The following is a 23,810-nucleotide window of genomic DNA, read 5'->3' on the forward strand; positions in this document are numbered from 1 at the left end:
ACGTGGAGCTTTATTTCCTGTTATTGGTTATTATATTGAATAATAAGAATTGAGCAGTCACCGAGATCTCCACTGAGCGGCAGCACATCCTCAAAACAAACCTCCCGAGCCACCAAGCCCAGCCCTTCGCGATACGTAGCACCACATCGGCGACGTAAAGTAGGAAAAGCTGTCGCAATCACCCGTGCATCAAGATGAAAAAAAATGTGCTGCACAATTTGTGCCTGTGCTGCCCTGTTTTTGGTTTAAAATACACGTAAATAGCCGACGTGGTGTACTGAAACTGCAGACAATGCTTCGGGTGCCACGGCCAGGCTGGTATTTACTACTAGTGAATTATGGTGTTTGTAATAGCTCCGCACATCCGGTGCGTCACCAAATTAAAAGTATATTGAAACGTACACACTGCGGACTAAGCAATTGCTTCAGTGGTTGCACCATTTTATCCCGCGTCTCATTTTTATTTTTCGAGACGGCGAAATTAAACCAACCCACAGAAATTAAACGTATTTTTTTATTTTTTACACAAAAAAAAAAAACTCGGCTGCACAGGAACTCGCCGCGTGTATATCAATAGCTTGATATAATACAACTCTTAGGAGAAGACGGCAGTGACAGTTCGGTTCCGGTAGACTCAGGTGAATAGTTTTCCAAATTCTCCATCTCGAAATTCCATAAACCGTATATTTATTCTTCGGAAATTGGAGTGCGGGTAAAGGAGGGGATTTCGAGGGTGTGGGGGGAGGAGGCGAGGTGTTTCTGCCGCACGGGGTATATAGGGAGTCTTGGGGGGGGGCTTTTTTGACAGCTAGCTGCTAGCTTGGCTTGTTACCGTAACGTTTAGCAAGGATAATTAAAGGTGCTTATCTGTGGTGTTGGAACAAACGAGGCAGCTTAACACACACACATTCAGCAAGTAGGATTTTTCCCCTGCTCTTTGTGTGTGTGAACGTGTGTGTTTCGCCATGTAAAGCTCGGAGTACAGCGGAGTCTCGACTGTTTGAATTGTCCCTTGCAGCTCCGTCATTTGATTTAAATATCCGCCTCCGCGGCGTGAAACAGCCTCTGTTGTTGTTTTTCCGCAGCGCAAACACTGCTGGGAAAAAAGCTGCCTTTCCAGGAGGTGCCGGAGGATCCAGGAGTTCCGGGCCCGGTTGTTCCAACTCCCCCAGCGGGACCACGCAGTCCTCCTCTGCCATGGAATAATTTATATATTTTCTGTGTCGTGGGGGGAAAAGTTTCTTCACTCAGTTTTGCTCCAGCATTTTTCTATCGTCCCGTCGCCTCTTCCGTGCAAGCCCTTTGTCGGACCAGGGGGAGGATGATGATGCCTGGTAGTGGAGGTTCGGGTCTGGGCTGAAGATCATGAAGGAGCCAGGGAAGTGATCGAGGCGGACACGGGTGTGAGGGGGGACCGTTCACCCGGCGCCATGGCATCTAACGAGAGACTCTACGAGGTCTGGATGCTGTATTGCACGAAGGTAAAGTGTACGTTGCAGCTGAATGAACACACACACACACACACATACACAGTCTGTGAACCGGGCAGGGAAATCTCACGCAGTGAAGTAATGGACAGTGTGATATCATTTCCTGTCCACTGGGTATAAAGAGGTTGTTCTCTAGATATGTCTTGGAAGGTCAACCCCACACTAAGGGCACAGGCAGCCAGACAGACCGGAATCTCTGTTAGGTTAAGTAAACAGGGTGTTTCGAAGCCTCCGTACGGGTGATATTTTCAATGTAAAAGTCACCAATTGACATTGTTTCATGCCACCTTTGTCTCTTGAGCTACTGTAAAACAGCATGGGCTCTTCAACTACCCAGTAAGACCCAGATTCATTAAAATGATTGCATATTCCAAAGGCTTAATGAGGCAGGGGACACCTAAGGCTCAGAAATTAATTATTAATTTGCCAAGGATCCGCGCATGGACCAAGAATGCATGAGACCCCTGGGCACAAAAAGTGCAGACAGCCTCTGTTCAGATGTGTTCAGCAAGCATCTGGGTAAGCATCGATCCCGCAGACTCGAAATCACCCGAAAATCAGGAAGAAAGCAAATGGGAAGCCCTCACTAGGAAATGGGGAGATTCCAGAAAAAATAAACCAACTAAATAATGAGAAACTTGCCAATTAAATTCTGAAACTATTTGTTCAAAGGTGGGGGCCTGGGGTTGCTGGCAAAGTGGACCCAGGGGTTAATCCTTACTGGTTGGGAAGGTTGTGCTACTTAACGTCAAAGAACATGGTGAAAATAAGACATCTGAAACATCAATAACTTGTTTTTTAAATACCCCTGATGTTAAACCTGGAATGTATACCCAACGCAAGCAGGGATGCAGAATCAATGACAAGCGGGATATTGTGAATGTGCTGTGCACTGCTGCAGTGATTCACACGGTGTCCTGTGTGCTTTACACCGGAGATGAATGAACAGCCCACTCGCAGAGACAGCACTTCTTGAGTCAGCTGTTGGTTAGATTTAATTCACTTGGCGATAAAGCATGCGCTCCTCCTGGCGTCCAATCAAAATGGTCCTCTTTAGTCGATCCTCACGTGAGCCTGGCTGCAGCCACACAACTGCTCTCAGTAATCCCTCGCAATAACACACTCTGTACACAAACCTCCCTGAAGTATTTGCCCCATGAAAGCACAGTTGAGGGTATGACATCGAATAATCCTCACCGCAGTAGCATATGGATGCACACACACACACACACACACGCGCACACACACACACACACACAAATTCAAGTTCCAACAGAATACATAATGCATGTGTGGGTGTTCCGAATTCAAACCCACTGTTGTCCACACACGCACACACTTGTCGCAATCACATGTGAAAATGCCAACAATTGCTGTGAGCCCACACGCAGGATTTGTTCAAGCAGGAGAGTGTGTTTGCACCGACTAAGCATTTAGCTGCAAGGAAGCATCCTTTCATTTCCTCCTGGTCATGAGCCAAAGTCCATCATGCCAGTATTCTCCCCTGCCTGCCACAAAGCAGACATAAAAAGAGAGAGAGAGAGAGAGAGGCCTTGAAATATATATGTGCAGCGGCATGTCTCACTTTCTAAGCAGATGAAATGTCAGGTATAGCCTGTGGTGTTTGTGAGGGTTGCCGGGAGATGTAGTTGGTGTGGAGAACCTGCTTTCACTTGCTCCAAATCAGAAGTGGAATATTGGTGGGTGAAGGCAGTCTCTCGTTCGACCTCGGAGACCCCTGAACGGGTTAATGTTTTCTCCCCGATCCAGCCTCTTGTTGTCTCAACCCTCAACCCCAGGATTATATGTTCCGGACTTTGGTTGTATTCAAGTTTGGTGACATAGGAATTGATTGTAAATGTGGTATTGTATGATTTATTTTTTTATCAGAACAGTTGCAGGAATCAGAAAATTAGAATTTTAGGAAACAAAATGTACTTCAGACAGCGGTGCCGTATTACGAATCTTTCAATTAAATTCTTTCAGCTCCTTTATGATGACCATTTGGATAAAAGTAAACCACTTCTCACACTACAGACATGTTATTTCTATGTGTTGATATTCCTAATCAGTGGTCTGATTTGTGAGTACTGAAAAAATTGCTTCCTTAATGTGGTGTTTGCGCAGCCTATTGTCCAATTGTCACGTCAGTGCATGTCATTTAAGCGACACAGCATGCAATTTGCATGCTCCCCAAAGATTCATTACTGCCAATGTCTCTGACCAGGAAAAAAGGTTACAGCTACACCAAATCCATCACGGATTCTGTACGTCTGTCCTCTTTTTCATCGACTTCCCTGCCGATTTGCAAGCAATTTTATTGATGGGGACAAAAGAAGGCTGGCCGGGAGGTTTCAGTCATTATTGCAGCCGTGTTTCTATTCCTGACACTGAACGAATGTAGAGGAGAAATGCATGTAAGGGTTGGGTTCTCACGCCTGTTTTCATATTGTCCTTCTGTGCTTGCTTGAGTTCGCTGATAAGCAATGCAGTCGCTTGGAGATGGCAGAAGTAGGAGGTGGTGGTTATTTTTGTGTACTAGTTTTTTCTGCTTTTTGGGAAATCTAGCTCTGGACGTCATTCGTGCGTGCATTTTAAGACTCCTAGTCTTTGTTGTCTTATTTGCTGTTTATAGACGATTAATTTCCATTGGTATTGTTCCTTACCATAATGCAGTAGTAGTGTATTATGTAATACTTGAGTCACCGCTCATAGAAATTACATGAATGTAAGCTCAGAGGTTGTAGAAAGTTAACACAGGTCAACCAGAAAATTGTAAGAAGTAACTGAGAAAATCAGCCAGAAATCAATTTGAGGGTACAAAAAAGTGTTAAGGAATTAAGTGAATGTTTCGCCAGACCACATTTAATAGTCTTGAAAGCCAGAAGCTGAGGCTGGTGTTGTCAGAAGTTGTTCATCTTTGCATTGCAAGTAGCTCCAATAGAAATACAATTGAAATTCATGAAGAGGGGCCTCAGACATTCACCTTAGTTCCTTAGCATATGAACCATAACGAAATGCTTATGCAACATAAATGCTTATGTTGAGAATTTGGTAAAAGACTTTATATCAGGGATGTACAGTGTTGTTTAATAGACCTTCGCTATAGTGTTTGTCATTCATGCTCATCGAAGTTCAGACATCTCTTCCGCCCGGATAAATGATTGATCAGACACCATTGGGTCTGAGGTCACAGGTCAACATGCTTCTTGAGCTGGAGTCTGATTGGACACTTACTGTTGGTGGTGAAATCTGTTTCAGTCAGAGCAACTCGGGTCTGTATCAGAGGAGTGGCTCATCCTGTTGTATCAGCTGTAGAGACGCCACTTAGTTATCTGCGGTACGTCACTATTCACCTTACAGTCCCGCACGTCCGACCGCTGCCAAAGCAGTCGTAGGATTCTTGAATTATCATGTCGTATGTGTAGATACACATGAGAAAAATATAGAATTTCAACTGCAATGGCAACAAGCTGTTGTATTTATTGATGATAAGGTCAAAGGTGATTACACAAACCGCTGCCTAGTATCAAGTCAGTAAGTGTTTAGACTGAGTTCTAGTGACTGTTTAAATATAATAGAAACACTCTAAATTAACACATTACTGTAAAAAGAAAAGAATGAGGGAGACAGACTTTATCATTCACTTCTGTTAAATTCAAACCAATCTGACAGTTCATGGATATTTTCCTGCTGTTCCAGATTGTCACTCACTCTTGACCCAGTGCCTCATCAGGTTCTACTGGGAACATCTCACCTCACCTGGTGACATAAGGTCACATGTGTAACCCCCCCCTCCCCCCCAATCAAAATAAGAACAATTTGATTGGAAAAAAGGGCATCATTCGAATTTTAATGGCCTGTCGTATTGCAGGATTTTATGAAAAATTACTGCATTTAAGCTTTTCAAGGCAAAAGTGCAATAAATACCCACTACAGCAGAAAGTCTCACTCATGAGATTTTAGTAGGGTATAATAAATAATCAATTAGCTTTGGATCCACAGGCAATGCATAACAGGAAACTCTCTTTAATTTGAAATTTTCTTTTTTGCTCACAATAAGTAAATTACACAACAAGTTTAGCAGGAAAGACAAACTCAGTGTCATCACAACTCATGAGATCAGCATGTAATGTCTTGCTGGAATTCTTTTGTTGGTGTGTTAAGGTGTGTTCAAACAGCATTTCGATATTGCAGTCTTGTAATTGTTTTTCTTTAACCTGAAGCCGGCATCATTAGATAAAAACAAAAGAAAAAGACTGAGCCGTGTGCTTCATGATTTTCTATCCCAAAAAAGATATCATAATCCCTCTCTGTCAAAAAGGAGCTTCTTGAAATCCCAATCTTGATATAACTTTCCCCATCACCCACCTCTATGTTCAACTGTGGAAGATACCGAGTAGGAAAAAGCAGATGCTGAATCACACCAAGACACTGTGAAAAAACCCTGTTGTTTCCTATTCCAAGGAGGTGCTCAAAAATATTATACAAAACGAAAAACCAAATGAATCCCAAATTCATGACATTCTATAATAAACAGTAAGAGCGTGCAGTGGTTAGGAAGGCTGATTGACTAGATGTAGAGCTGTGGAGTCAGAGACGGCGGCTAAGACTGTTACATAATCAGCGATCCTCTTAACTGCCATCACTGGTTCGTGTCAGTTTTGTCCACGAGCTGGGTTGCCGCCGGCAAACAGAGGGAAGCACACATCGCCACAGTGCCTCCTCTCTTTCACCACCGCATCATCCAGAAGTGCTTTTCAGAGAAAGCGAAGGGTTTACTAGACCTCTGAATGATGCCAGTCATCCTGTTAAAGCCCTTTTTGTGTGTTGCAGGATAGCCCTTTTAAATCCCAGCCGCAAAGAACGTGCCTTTAACAAACCATGGGCATCATTTCACCCTCCAATGGCTTTAAAGCTTAATTTCACTGGAGAAACCCCTCGCTCCCCTTTAATTCTCCACAATCAAGGTTGAGATTTTCAGAACATCCATTCTCTAATGTTTCCCCACCCTTCCACCATACTGTAATCTGCATAAGCCGCTGCACTTAGGAGTCATGATTAAGTGGGAGAATTTTTGAAGGTGGAAACAGGGGGCTGAACGGTTAAGCTATGAAGCATGGGGGGGGCAGGAGAGTGCCATAGTTTCACATATTATTCTCAAGGAAGTCATCCTTTTTTCCAGCTTTGCTGCTTATTTGTTTGTTCAGGTATAATCTGTCATCACACACATAGGTGTATGCAACACGCCACACACACACACACAAACCCACATTTAAAAAACACTCATGCTAAATCTGTTCCCCAGGCCAACTGGCTTTCTTGTTGACAATGATTTTGCTGTCTGTTACAGTATTGCATGTCATTTTTGTCTGAGCTATGAATATCTCTGGAATAACACTGATGTCATTGACATGGTGTATCAGACATGCCTCGTGCGGTTTAACCCTCCCCAATCTGCACCTATAAATATATCACTACAATGTGACGTCAGAGGCGGGGCTCTGTAAGTGATAGGTGGTGATGTTAGGCTGTGGTCGTTCAGTACAGCAGTTTAGACTGCTTTTAAAAGCGACTGGGAGGGAACCTTTTTTTTATTTCTTAAACATGTTGGTTTGAATGACTCCATCCATGGCACTTCCATGCAAACGGGTCATCCAACACTTCCTGAAATAAAGCACGCAGCCACCAGACCAGATGGCTGGCCACGCCTGTCTGAAGGGTTGGAGCACTTGCTGAGTCTCAGACTCATGTCTCCTTATTGCTTTTACAAATGCAATAATGACACTGTTTCCTTTTTAAATGTGTTGACACCAAAGTCATTGGTGTTGTGAAGCAGCAAAATATAGCACTATTTCCACCCCTTCTTGTGACTGCCTTATCCAGTAAGGCAGACATGTGCTGGGCAGTTAGCTGGCACCGTGTTTGGGGTGTAATCATGTACGCTGGAAAACATCTGAGAACCTGAGGCCACAAGTGAAGAGACATTGAAAGTGATGGAACGCAGAATCTTGTATCTGGAATCTTACCAGCAGCCTGTGCGGACAGCTAGCGTGTCGATGTTTGAAAGCTTAACATTTGAGTAAGGAGGTAACCATCTTGGTAGCCTGGGATTTTATTTGATACACATGATATGTAGTAATGAACAAAGGATGGAATTAAACAAAGGTTTCTGTTTCACTCATTCTTTTCAGTCCTTTTACTCACAGTTTCTTGTTTATCATTTTGCAAACTAAATTCCAGAGTGAAATTCAAAAATTAAATATTGGTTGTTTTCCTTTTTGTGCGGAACATTGATCTTTGAGTCAACATCAACTTGCTCAGTTTGACTTGATAAACCTACTACAACCTGTAGGTCCTGTTGACCAAACTGTATTTGACTTTATATAGCAGTTTTGTCTTTTGTGTTTTCTTTAAGCCCTCGTCTCTGACACAGAGGTCCCCAACCCTTAGGTGGTGGACAGGATTTAGTCCCTCTGTCATTTGATATGAAGTGGGATATATTTTTTTCCATGATATTAATTATCAGTGTGAGAGAGACAAGCTCAGGGATCCCAGTGATACAAATTATGGTGGGTTGTATTGCTTGAGCACTTTATATTTGTGTGGATCATTTTATTTCATTGACTTTGTCCACTGCACCTTGAAGGGCGGTCCATGAAAATATTGTTACATGAAACCAGTTCGGGATGCAAAACAGGTCGTGGACCGCCGCTCTAACATACTGATTACAATCACTGGCCGAACAACGAGGAGATCTTAGGCTACATTTCATCCACTTCTTTTTCTTTGCCTTTTTCTAAGTGCTGCCAGCACAGATGACTACACTAAAGAAAAGTGTTGCATTCCATGCACATGTAATGTTATATCCTCCGGACGGCCCCGCTATTGTTCCAGGATGAAATTCTTCCACCTAAAGCTTGATTTAGGACTTTCTTTTGTATTTACTTGAGGCTACAAGGCTAGCAAACCCAGAGTGCGGGTGAATAATTCAGGTTAGTCCTGTTAGGAAATTGACGTTATATCTTTTATGCTCCACTTTTATCCGAGTTTTAGCCAAAAATCCCCTGTAACAGGAACAGTTTGTTATAGGAGTGCATATATGGTCAAATTCTGAAATACTCCATGAACATTTGTTTTAAATGCTTCAAATGGACCCTGTCTGACTTGTGTCGTATTCGCTGCCAGTTGCCATGAGGCATTCGATGCTGGCGACTTGCCCTGTGCTGGCAGCAAAACAATATCACACAGCAGAGCTTGATCGTTGCCGTCTCATGTCCGTCTCAAAAGAGTGAATGAGAGCTTTCAATGGATCAAAGCATCGATCCTTTCGTCGTCCCACCAGGTCCTGCTGGACACTTTGCAGGTCAAAAGGGGTCTCGCATTCAAGACTGAAGTGCATTGATTTGTGCTGCCGGCAACCTTGGCAGCTCTACAGAGGTCAGCTTAAACAGATCTTCAGGAATGTGATTAAGACCTTTGGCACACGGCCCAATATGATAATGACCACACTGAGCGTACGAGAATGTGATCCTCTCATGGGCATTTTTTTTTTTTAATTTAAACAAAAATTTTGAGACAGCGATTGCCGCTGTCAGACAAGGTAACTGTTGTTGAGTTAGAATGCCTACATGTGTCCACGAGTGATGTGTGATGGAATCCGAGGCTGAACAGCGCCATGGAGTGCAGGGTGTGTCTGTGCCTTCCACAGTCCAAACCCTCAATGGGCATCTGTGTTCCCAAGCTGCTGCCTGGCTGCCGTAAAGAAGACATTCTTTTAGAAACAGGCACACACACATATTCCGTCATTATTATTGCACATACTTCATCACTCTAGAATGAAGCTCAAATCATCATCTGCTAATTTTCAAGAAGTGACATAGAGTCATGGGATCGAAGCAACAAGTTAACATGTCTTTTATATTTTATATACATATGACTACAGCCATGGCAGCGGAGACACATTAACTTGTTTATTTCCGGATTTTCCTTCTGTTATTTATAGTCAGAAGGGGAGCACGTATATTTCCCGGACAGAACATATTCACACGTGGCTGATGCTGACTTCTCAGATCGTCCTCTCCATCTTACTCGCAGACACACACACACACACACACACACACACACACACACACACACACACACACACGCACATATACTCCTACATGTGCAGGCAGGCTGGCGTCACAGGGTTGTCTTGATGACTTGGTAGGAGTAGCAGAGAACTGGCTTCCTGCTTTGTTTTGGCTGAGTCCCACTCTGACACGCAGACAGAAGCAGTCAGCCTTTAACCCCCCCCTTCTCCTTCCCTCTCTGGGGCCACATGACTCTGCAATCCTGAGAAAACCAGACTTTTTTTCCATTGGTCATGTTTTTCTCCGCTTTCAAACTTAGTCCGATAGTCTTAAATCAGTGTTTTTTTTATTTAACATGTTAAATGCTGTACTTTGAATCATCTCTGATCCTGTATTAATCCATTCATTTTCATTGTTTTCATTTGTTTATTCTTATAGTCTGACGCTTGAGCTCTGTTTTTTATATAAATATCCCACATTTATAATATCTCTGTAAGGGAATCTTATTCAAATAAGATTTAGTCTGAGGAACTCCATCATTATTTTGTGGGTTATTGCTCCTGTTGTCTTCTGCGGCCTCTAATGTATTGCAATATTTCCCTCCTGGAAGATGACATATATGAGATCCTTGCAAGATTATATCAATGATCTTAAAATATAGTATATTTCACAACTGTGCATGCATTGGTAGTCTTGTGAGATTATCAAGTTTGGGTTTATCGTGAGAAGTGACGACTAATATTATAAATGAATTATAAATTCATGCTTCACAGGAAATGGTTGTGAAGGGCATTGTTATCCCTTTGACACTTTTGTGCCAGGATGCTTGTCCATGAATATTAACCAAAATCCTTATTGTTACAACTAACGCGTGCGCAATACACAAACTGGCATTATGATAATCTTCTCTGATCACCTCTTCAGCCCTCCTTGACCTAGATTGCTAACTCGCCCTCCCAGATGGCTAAAATTCTTTTGACAGAGCCCTGTGAGGAGGGTGAGTAAGTGATTAATGAAGCCCTTGAACAACTGCCTTGTAATGGCAACAGATAACTTTATCAATAGCTATAACACTGTGGTTGTAAATGTGGCTGTTTAGAAACTGCTGCAGTGTAACACTTTCCTGAGAAAGATAGCATGATATTTCCAAATCAGTCAAAAATAATCAGGTTCATTATTTGTGTTAATGAATCATTTATTTTTAGTTTTTAAAAAAGAAATGTAATAATCGTAATATTGGACAGGGGTTATGATCTCCCAAGTCACACGACGTACCAATTGGACCTGAAGGTGTCCTAAGTCAACTCATCCAGCCTTCCTTCTCGGCTGATGCCGGGCATTCTTCCAGGAATTTAGGAAATGCTGATCAACAGGCTGCTCGGAGCCGTCCGTCAGAATGCTGCCTTGCTTGTTTTATACTCAAACAGATGCATGTTTATCCTATCTAAAAAAGATTGGGATCGCACATACCCCAGCCACCTTAGGCATGTCTTTTGAGCAGCCAAACAACATACTGTTACATCTCTGTTTTAATCAAAATAGAGATGAACAACTGAATTGTGTTGCTGTCTTACCCAACAAACTATAAAATGTTATTAACTGAATGTTATTTTACTTGTCACCTTTATGTTTATTTCTCTTCGCCTCCTGCAACAACTCTCAGAGGGATCCAGACTACTTGAAACTATGGCTGGAGGTGTTCATCAGCTCCTACGAGCGATGCTTGGATGTGGACTTTGAAAAGCCGCCTTCGAGGTAATTTCTGTAAACCCACAGATTAAACATGCACTTGAGACTTTTGATACCAGTGAGAACCGTGTCGTGGGTGCACTTCCAGCTATCATTCCATTACCAGTATCTTCATTACTGCATAGTATAACACAAACCAAATACACCTCTTTTTCTTCATGTGGTTGATTTGAGTTGGTTCTAAACTGTCATGACCACACAGTGCATGGACTCCCACATCAAGTCCCAAAATAGCCTTGACACGCCAAATGCGTTTGGGCTGAGCGGTCACAATGTGTTACAGGTGATGCTTCGATTAGTGCTGAAGTGAACATGGGATGCAGATTAATGAGAGATTCCCGGTGCGGTGTCTTAGAGCCTGCAGGTGTGGGTATGTCGATACATCTGGGTGCGAAGACACTGACGTCACAGATATCAGACAGTGGCATTGCGAAATTGAGTGAGCGTCACCTGAAGGAGTGGAGCCTCACTGGTTATTTTATTCTATTTGTTAAGCTTTTTATTTCTTCCCTCTCCCAATCTGTTGTCCTTAGACTCATTTTCCATGTCTTCCCCTCCCCCTTCTGCCCTCCTTCTCAGCTGCCACATCTGTCCTGTTTTCCCACCAACATCCCCTCAAATGAGCAGTGTAGCACACATGCTGTTTTTTGGTAACGGCCCAATGCAGGCGTTGGGTCTAATGAATTATGCGTGATTGGGGGAATGGCAGAAGGGGCGCTTTCAAATAAATGTGCAATTCTGTATAGTGCTTCCACAATGCTTCCATGACAAAAGGAGCTCCCAAAAGACAACAGATTATCTGCATTGTTATGAATACTGTCATTGAGAGCTATTTAAATGTTCCCCACATGTATTTATCGCCACACTGAGCACAAAAACCTCCATTCTTTCCTACTGTGTTTGGTATAAAGCAGAAATCCCCACAGCTGATATCGCTTAACTTTCGAGAAAAAAAAGTAGAGCAAAAAGTACAAAAGGGATTAGCCGGACGGACAATTATTTGCATTTTCGTCATGCATTTGTGTCTCCAGGCCAGAGGAGGTTCCCCCAGTGTTGACCCTCCTCCCAGACAACATCCTTCAGGTTTTGCGCCACCAGCTGCTGCAGTGTGTCCAGAAAGCCTCCGATGGCCTTGAGCCCGAGCAGCAAAACCTGGCACTGCTTCTGCTCAAATTCCTCATCATCATTTGCAGGTCAGGACAGTACACATGCAAAGTTTACAATCCCTGGAAATGCCAATAATTTTCCTGTTTTAAATGATATATTGGGCTACTGTATGTGTGCATATGTGCATTTGTTTCTTAAAGGAATCTGTCCAATGTGGAGGAGATAGGCACTTGCTCCTACATCAATCACATCATCACCATGACAACCCTCTACATTCAACAGGCATGACTCCTCCCCTTTACTTTATAACAATATCTCCATTTTGCTCCACGTTCCAATTCCCTCCATGTTTTTAATTTTAAATTACATTTATATGCATTTGCTATTGCAGCTGAAGAGCAAAACCAAAGAGAAGGAGATGGCCGACCAGAGCCAGGCAGAGGAGTTTGCCCGCCATGCACTGGCATTCTGCGAGAGCCTATATGACCCTTACCACAACTGGAGGCATCGGACATGCGGGTAACATCAGCTTTGTGTTGCTGCACAGCTTAGAGTTGACAGAGCCAGCATGGTAGAAACATTTGTGTTTTTATCCCATACCTGTAACTTTATTTCCTTTTTGTTTTCAGGGAGGAGCTGGGTACCGTCGAGAGGAACAGACAAAAGTATAAAGCGGCCCCACTCACTGTGGAGTTTGTCCCCTTCTTTTACCGTAGGTTGCTCATTCTTGAAATTCTCGCTCGAACTCCCCAGCATCTCAGAGAAAATCAGAATATGGCTTGTGCATTAAATAAAAGGAAGAAAAGAACAGGAAAATTCAAACACTTCCTGTGTTTGCATCAGCTGCTTTACCGTATCCTTAGGTATGGCTGAGTAGAAATGGGCTTTTGTTGTCTCACAAACCAAACTAATGGTTTGATTCAGCAACTTTTTGACAGTTTAACTGTTTGGTAAAATATAGCTACAGCCATAGATCCCCTCCTCCTCTTTAAAGTAGGTAATTTTTCTTTGCTGCCCGTCTACTTTACTCCTGCCTCTTCATTTTCTCAGGCTCTCATGCCGTCGCTGTCTCTCTCGGCTGAATGCGATCTTTGTGCCACTAGTTCTGTTTGCTCGGTGCTCAGATGAGCTGATAGAAACCGGTGTCTGTCAAACTGCTTCAGTGACGCTAGCGGCCATTTTAAACAAATACTCTCTTCTGGTCCATGCACCGTGTGTAAATGATTGCGGTTTTGTCCGAGGATATCACCCGAGGTCCATCCTGACTGCAGGGGTCCTGTGTTTCCGCACGGTCGCTGTTATGCTGATGCAGTTCATGTGCAAAGAGCATGGGTTTGGCATATTTGAATATTTTAACATTTTATTTGTTCTCAGAATCAAGTATTGCTGCTAAAATGTGTTCGTGACAAGACTGGCCTTATATTTGTTCAGGTTTTCTTGATCTATTAAATTTATTTGTTTGGTTTTACAACTGTCCAAAACTAATAAAATTAATTATAATGAAGTAAAGAATTAGGTGAAATATCTCACTGGCATTGGGACAAAATGCAAAAAGCATTTAGAATTTAATTAAAAGTGCTGATTTCAAAGCCTGCAATAAAGTTTTAACAGTTTTAATTAAGCTGTCATTCGTGACAGTTTTTGGATGGAGGCAGACACTGCGGAGCCAAGAGGTCACATGTCTCCCACCCAATCGAACATGACGACTTGTTAGTTAATGGATGACTATAACCAATCTGACCCTGAGGTCACTGCAGGACTCCAGGATGCCTGTGTTTTTGCTCAGTGTGTGTTATCTAGGTTTCTGTCTTTCCTTGCATGTGTGTATAACAGTATTACAGAAGACAAACACTATTTGTGTGTGTCTGTGCGCGTGTGCCTGCGTGCGTGCGTGCGTGCATGTGTGTGTGTGTGTGTGTGTTAGTAAAGTAACATCAGTGTTTCATTCATTACTAAAAGTATAGGCAACAGCTCATTGATAATTATACATCAATCATATTCATGTTGTATTTGCATAGATGACGTCATGCCTATGAATACAATCAATACATTTTACTCTGTCGGCTTTGTGCCTGCTGTCTTTGCAGAGTGCTTCCAAGAAAGTGAACACTTGAAGGAAAGTCTGAAATGCTGTCTGCTGCACCTATTTGGGGCCATTGTAGCAGGCGATCAGGTAAGCCAGTGATTGGGAAGATTTTCTGTGTAAAAAGTGTGTTAGTACAAGATGAAAAGTACATCTTTGATTCTCATATCTTAACCAACTTTCTCTTTGTCACCCCTATACCCTTCCCTCTATCTCCAAACCCAATTTTATCTCCATACCTTTATCACCCCCCCCCTCCCCCGGCAGAGAAATGCTCTGCTTGCCATCTCTCCAGCCACCATGGAGGTGTTGATGCGGGTGCTGGTTGACTGCTCCATGGGCAGCTGCTCATCAGACGAGGGTGAGGACTGGGACAGCGAGGCCCCTGACCGCAAGGCGATTTTGACTCTTGGCTGCCTGAGGGAGGTGGTTCAGCGCCTCCTAGCCTCTAGCTCCGACCAGCGGCAAGTCGAAATCGCCTCGGTGCTAGAAAACTACTTCAAGCTGCTCAACTCGGACCCGGCGGCTGTCGTCGCTGCTCGGCAGCAGCGACAAGCCAAGGGCCGAGTGCCGGCCTTGGGCCGACACTGGGAGAGCCGCTTCGTGGCGCTACAAGTACACATGCTAGGTAAGGTGTTATTTGTAATGGAACTACATCTAGTAAATGTAACAATTAAGCATTTCCTGAAACATACTCTGTTGTGAAAAAGTAATCGCAGTAATTCTTATTTATTATGCTTACTGATCTGTCAAATGGGCCATCAATTAAAAAGGTCTTGAATTACACTTTTGACTTTTCAGCTGATTAAATTAGCCAACAAGGTAGCTAGTCCTTTAGAAATGCCATGCCTCGTGACTAATTCCATCCTATCCCATTCTTCTCTCTGCATCTGTCTGTCTGTCCTTTTCACTGTCCTTTCACAGACACCATCAGGGACATGTTCCTGTGTTTAGACAGGCCAGTTCTCCAAGCAATCTTCCTCAACAGTAATTGCTTCGAGCATCTCACACGACTGCTGCAGAACAGCAAGGTAACGGCACTGGTCTTCTTTTGGGTTATGTAATCTGAAAGGGGCTGGATCGGCTTTTTGCCCTAGTCAGCATGTTTACATTTCTTACCAAGGCAGTCTTACCAAGTTCCTAAAGCAATTTTTAAGTTAAATGTCAAACAGCTCTAGTTTTTGATCTAAAACTTTGCCCCTCTGTAATTACTATTTAGGATTATTGTTTCTGATTCCTCCCGCACAAGTGTTGATAATATGATTTTTCTCCAAAAGGTGAATCCATTCCCCTAGAGGGCGGGTACTTCTCACTTTACCGTTCAGATAGACACATGTAAATGTTGTATAATGGCCATGGCTTCAATCACGGTTATCCATTTAATCTTTCTTCTGTTACAATTGCTCAGCACCAGCTCTAGCTTCAGTACTAAATTCCTGGAGGGGAACGCAGCACTGGCCAACCATTTAAATAAGACATTTTCCACAAGAAATTACCATTCATGCTCTGGGCACCAGTGCTGGCCACTTACAGTGTCTCTTCATTGAAAGACTTCTTTGAGCAGTGTCTTTTGTTCCCCTCACATTCAAGGATTGCTCAGCATGTCCCTTGACTACAAGTTAGTGAAGTGTTTCTCCAGATCCAACCTTTTTCAGGGGCAAAAAAGTGTATATTAACAATAGATATTTGTGGCTGTAGAGCCATTGAAGTTAAAATGTGTATTTTTCTTTTTACACCACCTTTTTCATCTACTTTTCTAATGTGGTATTTCAAAATGCATCTAAATATATATGTTAAAGGAAACAGTGCTGACCTTCTGTGATGAAAAGTGACTTTTAAAACCTTATTTTTGATTTAAATGCATATGTGCAGGATTCGGAGTGTAGTGACTTTGGAGCAAGAATTTAAATGTGATTGAGGTTCCTTTATTTGTTCAGATCTGGTCCAGTGTGTTCTGAATGTCATGTTAACCTCTTCTCAAGGTGTCAGTATGAGAGAGTGCATTTTGCCCACCTTTGCATGTTTGCCTCCCCACAGCAAGGCTGGACTACCAACACCCTTTTGCACAGTGACCTCTGCTGAGGGTCACGGCTTATAACCCTCTCACCCTGTCCTCCTCCCACAACATCTTTCCTCCCTTGCACCAACCAACCTCTCTTCATGGTATCTCCCTTCACCTCTCTCTGTCACTCTCAGCCTATCTCTGTCCCTCCCCCCTTCCCCACATGCTATGTTGACATGTTGCCTGTTGTGTGTGTCAGCTGGTTAATGCTAGGTGCACGGCGGCAGACAAGGACCAGAAAGATATAACCAACAACAGGTTACTGACAGGAGAGAGGGACACTCAGGTACCACCGAGAAAGCCCCTCCTCAACTCCTCCCACCATCCACCTACCTTCCCCATCGTCTTTACCTGCTGCTGCCAAGCCCCTTCACCTCACCAGGGCCAGGCCACTCCACAGCAAGACTCTCGCACTGATGTACTCAGGATATAATGCGTCACTGGATTTTTTTTTTAGGCAGAAAATGATAATTCTATCAGTATTTGTGAGAAACACACGTGTGCTTTGTCATGCGTGCCTTATTTAGCTAATAATATTTTAACCATACTATTTTTTTCATCTGAACTATATCCAATAAGTATGCCAGGGTGTGCCAAAATGGTGCTGTCCTCTATCTTTATGGCTATTGGAGGTCTGCCAAAACAAAATGAAATTTAACAGCTTGTAACGGGCTATGATGATATTTGGGAATAAAAAAAATCAGCAGTGACATAGTGATTGTAGATATTCAGGTTGCATTAGTTAACAAAACAAGACTTAAAACCAGCAGACGTCAAAGTCTGATTGAATCATTGTTCTAAATCAAGTTTCTACTGATGTCTGTTGATAAGTTGTTCGTAAAGTTTAAATATCGGCTAAATAGCAGTCAGTAAAATCAACAGAAGAGAAGAGCCAAATCTCCTCGGTCCTTCAACCAGACACCCTGGTTGAAGGGGATCTGGTTTGATTGAATTTACTTCAAATTGGCACAGCCTCTTTTTAGGACAAAATGTGCTGAAAAAGGTAACTCAAGGGAATAGCGATGAGTGTCCTAATTGAAAAAGAATAATTGCCATGATGATTTGTCTGGAGATCCAGCAAGTGTTTCTACCATCCAAATTGAGTGATCCCATTTGCAGCTGATTTTCTTGACATGGGAGGCTCTTAAGAAACAAAGTAGTCACTCACCTGTCAGGAAATGTCTTTGGGTAGTGTAGCTCACCTTCAGAGCTCATGAAGTGGATTCTCTTGTGCAAAGAAAGATGAGTTGTTCCCCTTTGGTGCTCAGCTACTTTCATTCTGCGTTTGTATTGGCCTCACACACAGAGCAACCTTTATAAGGTATAATCCCTCCATTGATCTGAATGATAATGTGAAGACAGGTCAACCAAGTAGCTTGAAACACAAACACATTCATCAGTGTGCCTTTTCAGATTGTTCAGATTCCAAGGTCTGCTTATATTATTATGAATAGGCCAGTCATCCCCGAGTAAAATGCATGTGTTTCAACAATTATAATAGTAGATATTCAGTTAAGAAGAACAATTTTTAATATAACTTGAAAATACACCTCACTTAACTTGGCAGTCTTGCTGTGGAGTGATATGCTTGCCTTCCTCACAGCTATGGCTCCACAATTTATTTGCATTTTTTTTAGTCTCCCTGTCCTTCCCTCCCCACCCCATTCTCCCCCGGTGTTCCTCGGCATACTATGGGCTCCACTGGAATGCTGTCACATTGGAGTGGTGTGTGTTCTCCCAGTGGTTTGAGGTGATCTGGACTCCGTGATGATGATCTCAGAGTTTTAATTTCTTTTCGTAACCACAGTCTCACTCCAGCTGGTCCGTGGTTCTCTGTAGGGCTGATCAGCCCTGCAGCTGCATGTTACATTCAAATGAAATATCAGGTCCTGTGACCCACAACGGGTCGGACATGAGCGGGACTGAGCTGGGCGGAGATGTGTTTAATTTTCATGGCTCATGTTTTATGGATTGCATGCGTTCTCTTTGTGTGTAAAGAGGAAAACACGCTTCTGTGTGACAATGTGTGTGGGCGTGTGTCTCTGTGCGCGCCTGTGGGGAGGTGGGTGTTCATGAAGCCTGGAGCTTCCTGCTCCAGTTAGATTTCCGAGCAATCAAAGGTGATTTGCGTTTACCTGGAGCAGGAAGACGGCCATTTATTTATCTTCACTGTTACATCTGCAGCACAAACTTTGATGCTTGCTGACTCCGCAGTTGCAGTGCTCTAACAATCACTGATGATTTTTTTTACTCATGTATTTGTACTTACAAGCCAACTAATTAAATCAAACACTAAGTCATCTAAGATCTACCTTATATCTACCCAAGTGCGATGCATGTTATACTCGGGAAATGAGTGGATCACTATCAGTATAGCTTTTTGAACTGTATAAATGGATGCAGCTTGAAATTGTCTGCATGCTTATTGTCCCGCAGACCTTTATTTATCTGGTATATTAGGTAGAAATTGACTTTTGGCCAGCGATGTGTTCAGACACTCACTGTGTCAATGACTCAATGGGAAGCCGACTGCTCGACTGACACATTTGATTGTCCTTCAGGTGTTTCAGGGGCGACTGGACGCCCTCGCCGTGGCAACCATTAAAGCCCTGACAACAGTGATGCACAAATCACCAGCTGCTAAGGTGCTTACAATTTACATTTGAACTCTAAAGATGTACATTCTAATCACAGTTTTGACATATCTTTGAAGTTTGTGTGTCTGCCAGAGAACTACAGGTATGTAAAAATATGATTAACCCTTCTATCAAGGATAAGAAAAATTGATTGTCTTACCTTACACTGTGTTTTCAGAAACTGACATTTTTTTTGTGAGAAATTTTGTTTTGGTCTGACAGAGACTCCATCCCAGTGCATCCTCATGTAAAAATATTCATAATGCATCATGAATTTTGAATGTATCAGTGTATCTTTTTATTTCCTTGAATCCCTTTTTAGGAGGTCTTCAAGGAGAGGATCGGCTACAACCACTTATTTGAAGTGCTCGTCTCGCTCGGCCAGCCGTCGCGGCACCTTTTCAAGGAGCTGATGAACATGGTGAGAGAAACCCCATGTAGGGTCCTGCTGATCCTCCATGCAGTTTAGCTACTGTGGGAATAATTTAGGATAAACTCATCTGTAGTTTGCCAATTGACTGATGCCTGTTTACGTTTGAATTTCGTGTGTCTGTAGGCGGTGGAGGGTGAGCATACTTCAGTGGGGCTTCTTGGGATCAGCAATGTAGAACCTTTACTGCTGCTGGTCCAGTGGCTCCCGGAGCTGGACTCATCGGAGCTGCAGCTCTTCACGGCTGACTGGCTCCGCCGCCTCAGCTGCCTGAACCGTCAGACCCGAGCCACCAGTGTCAACGCTGCCATGGTCATGAGAGCATTGGCTGCTTTGGATTGCCACCAGCGTTTACACCGAGCCTGTGCCGAGAGCCTTCTTGGATTAGTGGGTTCATTGGGTTCTCAGTCGTTGAGTGCCAGAGAACTGCTCGGGCTGCTACGCCTTCTTAGGCCACCAGAGTCAGGCCAAGCACACCCTTATGTTGGTCCTGCCCTAAAAGCTCTTCTAGCAATGGTACGGAAGCAGGGCCTGGAAAGTGCTATGCAGTACTTCGATCTCTTGCCCAGTATGGCTGGCATTGCTGTTCCCACTGTGCAGCGCTGGCCTGGCTCTGCCTTCAGTTTCCTGGCCTGGTTGTCACTCGACCAGGACCAACTTGGTCCACCGAGCAAGGACAAAAGGAAGCAGCTTTACAGGTGAGGGTACAGTGCAGCGAGAAGAGTGGAAAGAATGACGGGCAGACTAGAGGATAAGGGCGTCTGTGTCACTGCGAGTCATATGTTTACACCACCAGTATGAGAAGCCCTTGGTCAGCCCATCGGCAGTACTTCTAATGTAACAATTGTGATTGTAAAGTACCAGTAGATATTGGTCAACAGGAATTCTTCAGGTTATTTAGCTTTGTTTTTAATGTTGTATTCAGAAAGAAGGCAGTATGATCAGCCATTAATCAGTAAATATTGTTCATTCTTTCCAAGTGAAAGCATGATTATAGTCTGCTGTTCTTTCAACACACATGCACTCACACACACACACACACATATACAGTATATATATATATATATATACATATACATATATATACATATATTTTTATTTTATTTTATTTATTTATTTATTTATTTATTTTTTTCTCAAAAAAGTTCTCTTGGTCTTGATCCCACACAGTTTTTTTACATCTGGAGGGACCGGATTTGAGGCCTTCATAAGCTCAGTGGGTGTGCTGGTGGTGGCAGTTTGCACAAAAAAGGAGTATGTCACGGTTATGCTGCCCGACTACTGCTTCTGTGACTCACTGTGGGTAAGTCAAGCTTAATGCCATGTTTGGTTGGGGTGACTTTACTGCCGTGCAAATCCCAGTGAAGTAACAAAATGCTGACAGAATTGAAATTGACTTTGTCCAGCAATGAAACAGCAATGAAAACACTATTTATCCTATGTAGGAAATTTCGGCAGATCTTAATGATAAAAGCTTATATCTATGATTATTTGTGTTGTTGGCTAAGGAATATCTCACAGAAATAGTAAGATGAATTATAAATATCTAAAGAACGGGGAAATTCTGAATATACCTGTCAAAACCTTTGAGGATATACGTCTTAATGAGCTTTGTTAAATCCAGAAACAGTAAAAGGGACTGCGTTGTGACTCTGTCCACAGCACAGCATAGGTGTGGTACATGTACCAGGAAAAAGGCCTTTCGGGCAGAGTCTGGTCTACATTTATGTGGACGGACAGCAGAAGCTTTCCGCCCCCCTTAAGTATCCAACCATGACAGAGGTAAAACCGGTTTCCTTGTTTACATTGTTTTCCAGTTTTTTATCAGTTTCTATATGTTCAAATAGCACAGGTTCTGTGCTATTTGAACATCGTATTCTAACGATCACGTAACCGCATAGACAGATTGACTAGGGCTGGTCAATCACTTTCCAGATGCACATGGTTGTTTTGAAAATTTCGAGCTTATGCCTAGTTTAACCTGTTGACATCTCGTAATGCAAAAACAAATGACATTGCCTTAAAATTACGACAACGATAGTTGGGAAATTAACAAGAATGCTATTAATCAACCGAGAAATGAAATTGAAACTACCAAGAAAATGCCTGAAGTGGGTTGTTCGCAATTACAGGAGAGAATCTTTTGTGACAGCAAGAGTAACCTGAGGAGAAGCTGAGAAACAATAGCTCTACAGAAAAAAACCAACAAAGATTTAATAAAATAGGCTTTGTTTAGTCTCACCTCAACACCTTACTCTTCTCTCCCATCCACAGCCGTTCACCTCCTGTTGCATCGGCTCAGCGGGCCATCGGACCACCACTCCTCCACCCTCACAGATCCCAGACCCCCCCTTCTCGTCAGGCACTACACCCACCACTCGGTCGTCACTGGGCGGCATCCTGTCTCCACAGACCTGGGGGGGGCTGCTGGGGGGGAAACCAGAGTCTCTGACTAAGCTCATTTCGGCAGGGACCCAGGACAGCGAGTGGGGGAGCCCCACATCCCTCCAGGGCCAGCTCGGGAGCGTCATGGTGTTCCATGAACCCTTGCAACCTAACCACGTAAAAGCCATCTGTAGTGCTGGTAAGCACAGGATAGAAAGTAGAGGTTGCAAAATTTAGAAATTTGGTTTCTTCATATACATCATTTTTTTAGCATCTTGTGAAAAACATGATGTTTTTGGTCGGCTTTTATTCGAGGGAAGACATCATAAGCCAAATGAATCCAATAAACTTTCAATTGAAAAGCAAACGATAGAATTAATAATAGAAAAGAAATAACCATTTTTGTGATTCAAATGACATTTAAAGATTTGCGCAAACTGACAACTAACTAATAATAAATGTAAGGAACTTTAATTATGTTTGCTGTTTGATATTTCCTGGTCATTCATTCTCAGTCACCTCTTCCTTTCTAGGTCCAAACTGCATCTCCCCATTTAAAGCCCAGGAATCAGAAATTGGTGACCTTTCTTCCAAACTGCTGCTATATTACTCGCCCAAGGTGACTTCTATAGTTTTTGATGTCCTGCACATGAAGTAATGAGTGTAGGAATTTCAGGGACAAATTTACTTTGCTCTAGAAAGTGTTTTACAATACACAGTATCCGCAAGAAAGTGCCCGCTTACCATGACACTTTTATTCACAGGCGTGTAGGAACCCCATCTGTCTCGATCTGTCCCCAAACATGCTGCACGGACGCCTCACTGGGAACAAAGTTGTCAATTGGGACATCAAGGTGGGAAAAGCATCTGTCTCCTACTGTTCGACAGAATAATCATCATGACTTTTCACACTTGATGTGGTAACTGTAAGGGTCTACCAACTGTTTTCCTAAGTGCTGCTGTCTTTTTCAGGATATGATCAACTGTGTGGGAGGCCTGCTTGTGCTTTTCCCCATACTTGAGCAGTGTGCTCTTATAACCCCTGATCAACAGGCCTCTGATCATTTAGCTGGGTCCGATTTCATCACCCCAGAGGTGACCACGCCAGCTGATGGAGATTGGGTTATTCTACCATCTAACAGGGCTTCAGGTATGTTTCACGGCAACCCACAGCATGAAATTTGGATCTCGTGGCTGAAATGTGGAGCAGACATGCTTCACTGTATTGTCTTTTTTTTCCACATTCTGTATCAGAAGCCCGTCTGGAGAAGAATCTTGTGGCCACCTTTCTGCTGGTGCTAAAACATTTCCTGCAGAGGCATCCGATTAACCAGGAGAATCTGCTCCACTCACATGGCGTCAGTACACTGGGAGCCCTACTACAAAAGGTCTCTGTTCAAGCCTTATTTTGCACATGACTCCCATCACTAACGCCACATCCTAATATACATAGCGTGCGCTAAATGGTCAAAAATGTACCACTAATTTGTTCTGTACGTAAAGTATTATGTGTCTGTTCAGTCTTATGCTGCTACCTTGTTTTCCTGGGAGCCCTCCTCCAGTGTGAGACCGTTTTGCTGTGGTTCCCCACACCTAATCCTCACTCAAATTCACATCACTGCCAAAAATGTCTCACCCAAGACAAAAGTGTAACCATAGTAAAAGTGGAATGAATAATTACAATGATTTAATTAAATGGAAAACTTGAGTTGCCATCACGGCTACCTTTATATTGCACATATACGCATTGTATTGTGGGATATACAATCATGCATATAGACTCCAGTGTAATA

General features: G+C 43.0%; 1 protein-coding gene across 3 annotated transcripts in view; it reads left to right on the forward strand.

Annotated features, from left to right (window-relative positions):
* The first annotated feature begins 601 nt into the window (after positions 1–601).
* The window catches only part of nbeal1 (neurobeachin-like 1), a 43,570-nt gene continuing 20,361 nt past the window's right edge, over positions 602–23,810 (forward strand). Inside the window, exons 1-21 of one of the 3 annotated variants that reach the window (XM_086147981.1) lie at positions 602–638; positions 1,086–1,481; positions 11,229–11,320; positions 12,346–12,507; positions 12,622–12,703; positions 12,813–12,940; positions 13,051–13,133; positions 14,509–14,594; positions 14,772–15,132; positions 15,429–15,535; positions 16,766–16,852; positions 19,128–19,211; positions 19,525–19,623; positions 19,759–20,330; positions 20,803–20,935; positions 21,295–21,414; positions 21,907–22,216; positions 22,551–22,636; positions 22,782–22,871; positions 22,990–23,167; positions 23,272–23,405. In XM_086147981.1, coding sequence (XP_086004107.1) covers positions 1,431–1,481; positions 11,229–11,320; positions 12,346–12,507; positions 12,622–12,703; positions 12,813–12,940; positions 13,051–13,133; positions 14,509–14,594; positions 14,772–15,132; positions 15,429–15,535; positions 16,766–16,852; positions 19,128–19,211; positions 19,525–19,623; positions 19,759–20,330; positions 20,803–20,935; positions 21,295–21,414; positions 21,907–22,216; positions 22,551–22,636; positions 22,782–22,871; positions 22,990–23,167; positions 23,272–23,405 — 3,045 coding nt within the window. In that variant the 5' untranslated portion in view covers positions 602–638; positions 1,086–1,430. The remainder of the gene's footprint in view (positions 639–1,085; positions 1,482–11,228; positions 11,321–12,345; positions 12,508–12,621; positions 12,704–12,812; positions 12,941–13,050; positions 13,134–14,508; positions 14,595–14,771; positions 15,133–15,428; positions 15,536–16,765; positions 16,853–19,127; positions 19,212–19,524; positions 19,624–19,758; positions 20,331–20,802; positions 20,936–21,294; positions 21,415–21,906; positions 22,217–22,550; positions 22,637–22,781; positions 22,872–22,989; positions 23,168–23,271; positions 23,406–23,810) is intronic. The other 2 variants (XM_086147982.1, XM_086147983.1) reach the window with 2 other exon arrangements.

Source organism: Fistularia commersonii, chromosome 6 (genome assembly GCF_037954325.1).
Source record: "Fistularia commersonii isolate RoL2024-O1a breed Wild chromosome 6, RoL_Fcom_v1.0, whole genome shotgun sequence".
Taxonomy (NCBI): domain Eukaryota; kingdom Metazoa; phylum Chordata; class Actinopteri; order Syngnathiformes; family Fistulariidae; genus Fistularia; species Fistularia commersonii.